Genomic DNA, 9,847 nt, shown 5'->3' with positions numbered 1-9,847 from the left:
TCATTGGATAAACATATGGATGATAATGGAATAGTTTAGGTTAGATGAGCTTCAGATTGGTTTCACAGGTCGGCGCAACATTGAGGGCCGAAGGGCCTGTACTGCGCTGTAATGTTCTATGTTCTATACTATCCTTGAGGACCTACTTTTTAAACTCCAGCCTAAGTTCTTATATTCTCTCTGCAGAGCCTCATCCCTTTCTCTTCCTATGTTATTATTACCAACGTGTGCAACAACTTTCTGCTGGTCACTCTCCCTTTTTGGGAATATTCTGCACCCTCTCCAAGGCATCAATGACTCTGGCACCAAGGAGGCAACACATCATTCTGATGTCTCACTGTCGGTGGTAGAATCGTCTGTGCCCCTGACTAGAGAGCCTGCTATCACAGTTGATTGTTTGGAAGCTGACATACCCCTCATTACAGTAGAGCTAGTCTCAGTACCAGAAACCTGGTCATCAGTGCTATATTCCCCTGAGAGGCCATGACCCCTGACATTATCCGAAACAGCATACTTGTTTGAGATAGGGATAGCCACAGGAGATTCCTGCACAACCTGCCTACCTCTCCTACCTTTCCTAGCAGTAACCCATCTGCCTGACTTATCTGAGATAACAAGGTGTAGAGCTGGATGAACACAGCAGGAAAGCTGACATTTCGGGTTGGACCCTTCTTTGTTTTTTTCCAGAAGAAGGGTCCAGACCCGAAACGTCAGCTTTCCTGCTCCTCTGATGCTGCTTGGCCTGCTGTGTTCATCCAGCTCTACACCTTGTTATCTCAGATTGTCCAGCATCGGCAGTTCCTACTATCTCTGCCTGACTTATCTGTGGTTTTTGTACCTTCCTGAAACTGCCATCCATCACACTTCCTTGCTCTTGTAAGTTTCGCATTGCCATTAACTGCCACTCCAACTGATCCGTGCTATCTGATAGATACAGTTCCTGTAGACATAGTATCCATGTACGTTGAAATTCTCCCTAATCTCCTATTTCCACAGGAAGGGCACATCATTCTGCTAAAATCCATTTGAAATCCTTCTTTTCAAATGTAAGAAATGGAAATGGGCAACTCCATGCTTAAAGCTTGATGTGTGTTTTGTTCTTAGGTCCCAAGTGTGCGGAAAACTACAGTTCTGGATGTCATGCGAAGGTTGTTGCAGCCAAAGAACGTGATGGTGTCTACTGGCAGGGACAGACAAACTAACCATTGTTATATTGCAATTCTAAATATTATTCAGGGAGAGGTGGACCCTACTCAGGTACGACTATAGCATTTTGCTAAAAGTTTATATTTTTAAAATTGCATATATAGCACTTTACCTCAACTTGAGAAAGTCCCACAATGCTTCATAACAGAGTTGTCCAATGGAAATAGTTGGCTAGATACAAATGAGGCCAGCATAGAATGCAGATTCCACAGGCAAGAAGAGAGGTAAATGCACTTTGTTTTTATGCACTTAAATGCACTTTATTTATCAAGTACCTATTGTCATTTGTTTTTACAAACAGATTTTTAATCAGTAAGGCAATCAAGAGTTTTTGGGAAAAAGGCAGGAAATTGGCATTGAGCATTATCATTATCAGCCATGAACTCACTGAATGGCGGAGCAAACTGAATGGGCTTCTGCTCCAACATCTTATGGTTCTTATACCATATCACCACATGGCAGAATTGAACAGAGTAAAAGGTTGGGTAATCCTCGCCAGGATATTGGTCACCTTCCAATTCTTTTATTTATCAAGTACCTATTGTCATTTGTTTTTACAAACGTTTGGAAATCTCCTCTACGTTATTAGGTTCCAAGCATCGTAATGCAGCTTCCAGTTTTTTTTGTACTTGTTCCAAATGGGGCTTTGACTTTCTCAGTAATTGTTCTGAATGTAAACCACAGGAACACAACACACCCACTTCCCGCTCTTCCGTCGCCTGACCCATACCCCACTTTCAATGTTCTCACCCCTAAGCTTTTCATCTGCCAGTGCCTCCCCCATCAAAAATCCAGAATGCAGTTAGATGCTGCTCGCCCTGTGCTTTTTGCCGATGACCTTGTCCTGTTGGAGCTGATTGGTGTTTTTTTTTTAAAAACTCATTCATGGGATGTGAGTGTCTCTGGCTGGACCAGCGTTTATTGCTCATCCCTGTTGCTCTTGAGAATAGTAATAAGCTGCCACCTTGAACTGCTGCAGTCCATTTGGTGTAGGTGCACCCAAAGTGCTCTTTGGAATGTTCTAGGGTTTTGATCTAGCATTGACCAATTTAATGACTTGCATTTTTCTGCTGGCCTAAATTGTTCTGACTCGTGGAGGTTGCACAGTGACTGCTCATATCTAACTACCATGTAGCTAGTGTTTCACAGCGCTGAAATCTGGTACTTACAGTTATATTCTGAACAATTTTAACAATCAATGACCAGTAAGCAATCAAGTATACAACAATTTTTTGATTAAGGAAAACATGATTGCTCTGTCTAGAGAAGATATTTCTGAAAAATTATCCAGTGAAAATACATTGGTTGATATTAGAAATAAAAAATCACCTTGATGGGATTGTACTATAGACCCACCAATAGTCAAAGGAAAATTGAGGAACAGATATGTAGAGAAATCCCCAACCATGTGTAAGAATAATATGGTTGTAATAGTAGGTGACTTTAATTTTCCAAACATTCACTGGGACTACCATAGTGCTAAAGGTTTAGATGGTGAAGAATTTGTTAAAAATGTGTTCAAGAAAAATTTCTTTATCAATATGTAAATATCCCTACTACAGAATGAGCAAAACTTGACCTTCTCTTGGGTAATAAGACAGGGCAAGCGACTGAAGTGATAGGGGAACACTTTGGGTCTAATGATCATTATTCTGTTTTAAAATAGTTATGGAAAGGGATAAGCCTTCCATAAAAATTAAATTTTATAATTGGAGTAGGCAAATTTTAATGGTATGAGACAAGAACTTTCAAAAATTGATTGGAGTAGACTGTTTGCAGACAATGGGAAGTCTAATAAATGGGAGGCTTTCAAAACTGTCATAACGAGAGTTCAGAGACATTATGATTCTGTTAGAGTGGAAGGTAAGGCTGGTAGGATTAGAGAACAATGGATGAATAAAGATATTGAGGTTGTAGTTAAGAATAAAAAATAATCATATATTAGATATAGAAAACAGGGTTCAAATGAATCTCTTGAACAGAATAAAGAGTATAGGGGTAACAAGGTGTGGAGCTGGATGAACACAGTAGGCCAGGCAGCATCAGAGAAGCAGGAAAGCTGATGTTTCGGGTCTGGACCCTTCTGAAGGGTCCAGCTGCCTGGCCTGCTATGTTCATCCAGCTCCACACCTTGTTATCCCAGACTCCAATATCAGCAGTTGCCTACTATCTCTCAAAGAGTGTAGGGGCGTTCTTAAGAGGGAGATCGGGAAGGCAAAGAGAGGATATGAGATAGCATTGGCAACTTAGGTTAAGCGTAATCCAAAGATAATCTACAAGTACATTAAGAGCAAGAGAGCAACTAGAGAGCGAGTAGGGCCCCTTAAAGATCAAAGATGTTGTCGTTGTGTTGAACCTCAGGAGACGAGAGAGATAGTAAATGAATATTTTGTGAGAGTTTTCACTGTGGAGAAAGAAATGGCAGCTAGAAAACTCAGGGAAATAACTATTGTTGTTTTGGAAACAGTTTACATTACAGAAGAAGTGCTGGAGATCTTAGAAAATATGAAGGTGGATAAATCTCCAGAACCTGATCTAGTGTATCCTAGGACATGTAGGAAGTTAGGGAAGAAATTACAGGGCCTCTTTCAGAAATATTTGTGTCATCTATAACTACGGGTGAGATACAAGATGACTGAAGAGTGGCTAATATTGTGCCTTTGTTTGAGAAGGGATGTGAAGAGAAGCCTGTGAACTATAGACCTGTGAGTTTGACTTCGGCGCTGGAAATGATTCTGAAAGATAGGACTTATGTGCATTTGGAGAGGCAAGGAATGATTACGGATAGTCCGCATGGTTTTGTGCAAGAGATATCATGTCTCGCAAATTTGATTGAGCTTTTTAATTAAGTAACCAAAATGATTGACAAGTACAGAGCGGTAGACGTTGTTTACTTGAACTTTTTTTATTTCCTTTATTCATTCAGGGGATGTGGGCGTCACTGGCTGAGCCAGCATTTATTGCCCATCCCTAATTGCCCAGAGGGCAGTTATGAGTCAATCACATTGTTGTGTATCTAGAATCACATGTAGGCCAGACCAGGTTAGGACATTAGTGAACCAGATGGGTTTTTCCCCGACAATTGGCAATGGATTCATGTTCATCATTAGACTCTTAATTCAGATATTTATTGAATTCAAATTTCACCATCTGCCATGGTGGGATTTGAACCCATTGCCTGGGTCTCTGGATTAACAGTCCAGCGATAATACCACTAGGCCATTGCCTCCCCACATGCACATGGTAGACTACTTAATAAAGTTATATCTTATGGGATTCAGGGTGAGTTTGCCAATTGGATTAAAAATTAGCTTAAAGGCAGGAGACGGAGCAATGGTGAAGAGTTGTTTTTTGGACTGGAGGCCCGTGACCAACAGTGTTCCATGGGGTCACTTATAAAAATGATTTAGATGAGCATGTAGAAGGCATGATTAGTGAGTTTGCGATGACACCAAAATTGATGTTATAGTGGACAGTGGAGAAGGTTATCTAGGATTACAAAGAGATCTTGATTGGTTGAGTCAGTAGGCTGAAGATCAGCAGAAGGAGTTTAATTTGGATAAATACGAGGTATTGCATTTTGGTAAAACGAAGAAGGGCAGGATGTGTACAATTACAAGTCGGGCCTTGAGTAGTGTTCTAGAACAGAGAGACCTAGGGGTTCAGGTACATAATTCTTTGAAGTTTTCATCATATATAGATAGGGTAGTTAAGAAGACATTTAGCACGCTTACCTTCATTGCTCAGATCTTTTAAGTATAGGAGTTGGGATGTTATGTTGAGGTTGTACAAGATGTTGGTGAGGCCTCTTCTGGAGTACTGTGTCCAGTTCTGGTCACCCTGCTATAGGAAGGATATTATTAAGCTGAAGAGGGTACAGAAGGGATTTACCAGGATGTTGCCAGGAATAGAGGTTTGAGTTATAAAAAGATGCTGGATAGGCTGAGACTTTTTTCACTGCAATGTAGGAGGTTGAGGGGTGACCTTATAGGGTTTATAAAATCATGAGAGGTATTGATAGGGCGAATGGCAGGTATCTTTTCCCTATGGTGGAGGATTTCAAGACTAGGGGGCATGCTTTTAAGGTGAGAGGAGAGAGATTTTAAAAAATGCATGAGGGACTTTTTTTTATGTAGAGTTTCATGTGTGGAAGAAACTTTTACAGGAAGTGATGGATGCAGATACAGTTGCAATGTTTAAAAGACATTTAGATAAGTACATGAATAAGAAATGTTTGGAGGGATAAGGGCCAAGCGGAAGTAGATGAGATTAATTTAGTTTGGGATTATGGTCAGCATGGACTGGTTGGACTGAAGGGTTTGTTTCCACGCTGTAATTAAAGAAGTTGATACTTTTAATCTTAGCTCTTCTTTAAAAGGCACTATTTGAGAATATTTCAATATTTTTAAGGCTGAGGTAGATAGATCCTTGGTTCCTAAGGGGATGAAAGATTATAGGGGATATGTTGGAACGTAGAGATGAGGTTAAAATCTTATTGAATGATGCAGCAAACTCAAAAGGTCAAGTAGCCTACTCATGTTTCTCGTTCATACGAGTAAAAGCCCACATTATAATAAATTAACATTGAGGTCAATGCCCATAGATAGTATCTATTACTCTTTTATTTATTAATTAAAAATTTACTAATTACTAATTTTAAAAAAAATTATATCTGGGTTCCCAAATGGCTGCATGTGGCTATCATATTGGCCCATCTAGCTTTACAATCAATGAGTAACTTCTTGAGAACAGCTACTATTGCAACACTTGCTTGCACATAATGTCCCAAATAGTGAACATCAGTGAGTGGTCAAATAACCAGTTTTTGCGAACAATAGTTGAGTGTGGAGTGTAGGTGTGGACTTTGGGAAACTTTCCTGCTTCTCAGGAAATGCTGCAGAATGTCTTACCTTTGTTTGCATAGGCAATGGGTGTTCAGTTTAATATCAGATCTAAAAGACAATATCTGGAATTATTGCATTCCCTCAGTACTGCACTGTTCCTAGGGGCAATTTGGGCACACTGAGCTAGAGAATGGAAAATCAGTTATGGTTCAGGTTATTTTCCAGTCACTCTGGACATTTGTACATATAAATACTAGGCGAGGTCAGAATCATACTTGCTGCTTAATCTTTTGCATGGTTGAATAACTTGCATTTTAAGTTTTAGTGGAGAACAGCCACTTGGTTAAGACACTTGAACTTAATTTGTATCCAACAACCCAAGCTCCAGCAAGACTCAAAACCTTCAGTATCGGAGAGAAGAAAATCCGCGTCATGACAGAGAAGTTGCAGGCTCAGCCACCATTGGCCAATGCCGCAAAAACAGAAGTTGCTGGAAAAGCTCAGCAGGTCTGGCCGCACCTGTAAAGAAAGAAATCAGAGTTAACGTTTCGGGTCTGGTGACCATTTCTCAGAATGTGAATGTGAGTTCTGTGGGAAGGGTCACCAGACCCGAAATGTTAACTCTGATTCTTTTCTTCACAGATTCTGCCAGACCTGCTGAGCTTTTGCAGCAACTTCTGTTTTTGTTCCTGGTTTACAATATCTGCAGTTCTTTCGGTTTTTATTGGCCGATGCCTGCTGGAGTAAGATTAACCACTTTGTGAAATGGGAGAAATTCAAATTGCCAGCCAAAAGTTATCATCCAGTATTCTTTACATAGATGTGTATCAGACTTGAAATGCAGACGCCTGTTATACGTGGTTACCTAGGTTTTTTTTTTACAGCAGGTTTGATAATTATTCCATTCTATGGTACATGGAAAATTGTGTTGACTTGTATAATAACTCCACAGTAATTTTTCCACCTATACTAGCCATAAACACTAGAAATGCTTGCAATTTAATCCTGTTTTCTGGTCAGCCTGCTGGTTTCTACTGGGGAAGACACTGTTAATGTGGTTTATCAAGACAGCAACTCTTTTCTCAGTCATAAAGTTATGTGACTCTAGAACTTGAGCGTATGCTGTGATTTAACAAAACTGCCGTACTTGGGTTTTGCAGGGGCCGTTCCACCCTAGGGGAGATGGGTAATACCAAGGAGTGTACTACCCTAGAAGAGAGACAGCACCAATCTGTCGGATTTATATTTCAAATTTACATAAACAATCCACTTAACTAATAACAATAAAATATTTACCATTGGAATGGTCATTCACTTTTCAATGTGGTGTTAGTTTCTGACACGTTTGATTACAGCATATCCACTTTATGTTACAGACTGTGATAGGTACAGTGTAAGTGTAAGATTCCTATTTTATGTTATGTTCTTTAAATAGGTACACAAGAGTCTACAAAGAATAAGGGAGCGGAAGTTGGCCAACTTCATTCCATGGGGCCCAGCCAGTATACAGGTGGCGCTATCACGCAAATCTCCTTACTTGCCTTCAGCCCATCGTGTAAGTGGTCTCATGATGGCTAACCACACCAGCATCTCCTCAGTAAGTACCAATACTGTACCAACTGTTTTCATTAATGTCACAATTTAAGACAAATGAACATAGGCACAGTAGTATTCATTGGGCTTGATTCCTGTTGGTTGGTGTTGTGCTTGTGCTGACAATGTGCAAAGAATGGAGGGAAAAATAAATGACCTAGAGTAAAGTGTAATGTACAAACATCCACTACGCAACCAAGGATGGGGCAATAAATGTTATATTGTTCCTTTTTGATCTGCAAGTGCCTGCTTTAGAAGAGACACGGTAAATGAGTGGGAAGTGTGCTTCCAACCAAATAACGTTTTGTTAATAATACCATTGTCAGAATTCTTTTTAGAACTTAGAAGAACAATATTCTGTTATTCAGCTCCAATTAGTCATACAGATGTAAACTTGAGAAATTTGGAAAAGGGCTTTCAGCATTAGAACTGAGAGGTCTCATGAAATAATAAAGGTAGTAATCCATATTGAATTTTGTAGTGCTAACAGTTTTAAATGTAAAACTCTTTAAATGTATAACTTTCATCCCTTTCGTTCCACAGCTGTTTGAGAGAACCAGCAGACAGTATGACAAGCTTAGAAAGCGAGAAGCTTTCTTGGAACAGTTTCGCAAAGAGGACATGTTTAAGGAAAACTTTGATGAGCTGGATACTTCTCGAGAGATTGTGCAGCAATTGATTGATGAGTATCATGCTGCTACCCGTCCAGACTATATCTCCTGGGGCACCCAGGAGCAGTAAAATATAACTTTAATAGGCAACATTACAGAGTTATTCTGATTTGATAAATAACATCTATATGTATCTCTGTCTGCTATTTGTGTTCAGATTTCCTTTGTGTGAAGAATTGAATATCACCAAACAAGGCAAATGTACAACATGCCCTCGATCAGGCCAGCACTGGTCTCATGTGTGTAACACAGATGTCCCATACTATCACCAGACACGTTGAAAGAAAAATTGTGTGAAACTTGGTAATTTTGACATTATTTGGATAGCTGTACCTGTGTAACTGAATCTCAGTTAGTTTAGTAATTCACTGTTGCACACTTCTCTGCAGGTTTGATTGCAGCATTGGTGAGAGCAACATATTGCATAAATGTGGAGTCAGCTTTGTGTATATATCACTCTGAAAAGACCTGCATAGATGCTTCTGTTAAGAAAATCTGCCCTATTTCATCATAAGCTTTTTTTAAAAAAAAACATATGACAAAAGTTTGCAACTTTCTTTTAATAAATTTTGGCGTGACTGTGCATTTCAAGCAGTGTCAGTTGAGACTATTATTGATCTCACTTTCCCACTGATTTACTGGATATACAGTTCATACTACTGAATATATTGACTTACTTAAATTGTGAAGTATAATGTTTGTTTGCCAAGTGCATTATGTACCTGGTCTCAGCTCCCTTCAGAACATTTGAGACAAGATGAACTGGTCATATTTGCTTCCCATCGATGGAGAAATGCAGGTACAGTCAGCTTGGCCCAAATGTTTGAACACTTGCCCTGGGGGTCACCAGGGTTGTTGATACACTTGAGCAGTGAGACATCAGTAAAGCATACTGCTCATTTATTGAAGCAACCATTGGTTTATCAAAAGGTTACAGAAACCTAGATCTTAAACTCAACTGTATAAGTGTTAATTGGCATGCGTTTTGATTTTACTTGTGGTTTCTTTAGTCTCCACGAAGTCACAAAATCTTATCTGTATGAGTGATCCCTTCAGCAAAGATGCTGTTAAAAATGTTCGAATCTGTTTCAGTTATGCTAAGCTTTGCTTATTGAGTGTGTGGGAATCTCTTAGGAGAAGTCTGTACATAATGGAGTAGTGTATTATTAAGCAACTCAATGTGATGCATTCTAATAAACATTTTCTACATATCCACAATCATGGATTTTATAAAAAGTGAAAGAACTGCAGATGCAGTAAATCAGGAACAAAAACAATATTCTTTAATATTGTTAGAGATTCATTCATGCAGGCAGATGGAGATATTCCATTACATTATCCTATTACAGTCCTGATAAATGCATTGCAGATTGTGGACAGGCTGTGAGGAGCTAGGTGGTGAGTTATCTGGTGTCGAATTCATAGCTTTCAACCAATTCTGAGGAAGGGTCACCGAATGCGATACGTTAACTCGGATTGTTTTTTCACAGATGATGCCAGACCTGCTGAGCTTTTCCAGCAACTTCTGTTTTT

At 39.5% G+C, this 9,847-nt stretch overlaps 1 protein-coding gene across 1 annotated transcript in view; it reads left to right on the top strand.

Annotated features, from left to right (window-relative positions):
- Nucleotides 1-9,532, top strand: part of tubg1 (tubulin, gamma 1) — a 23,931-nt gene extending 14,399 nt beyond the window's left edge. The window contains exons 2-4 of the mRNA XM_048614767.1: nucleotides 1,105-1,257; nucleotides 7,486-7,647; nucleotides 8,187-9,532. Coding sequence (XP_048470724.1) covers nucleotides 1,105-1,257; nucleotides 7,486-7,647; nucleotides 8,187-8,384 — 513 coding nt within the window. The 3' untranslated portion in view covers nucleotides 8,385-9,532. The remainder of the gene's footprint in view (nucleotides 1-1,104; nucleotides 1,258-7,485; nucleotides 7,648-8,186) is intronic.
- The last annotated feature ends 315 nt before the right edge of the window (nucleotides 9,533-9,847 follow it).

This window comes from Rhincodon typus, chromosome 30, assembly GCF_021869965.1.
Source record: "Rhincodon typus isolate 14 chromosome 30, sRhiTyp1.1, whole genome shotgun sequence".
In the NCBI taxonomy this organism is placed as follows: Eukaryota; Metazoa; Chordata; class Chondrichthyes; order Orectolobiformes; family Rhincodontidae; genus Rhincodon; species Rhincodon typus.
The sequence above is the reverse complement of the archived record's forward strand: the minus strand, read 5'-3'. Positions and strand labels throughout refer to the sequence as shown.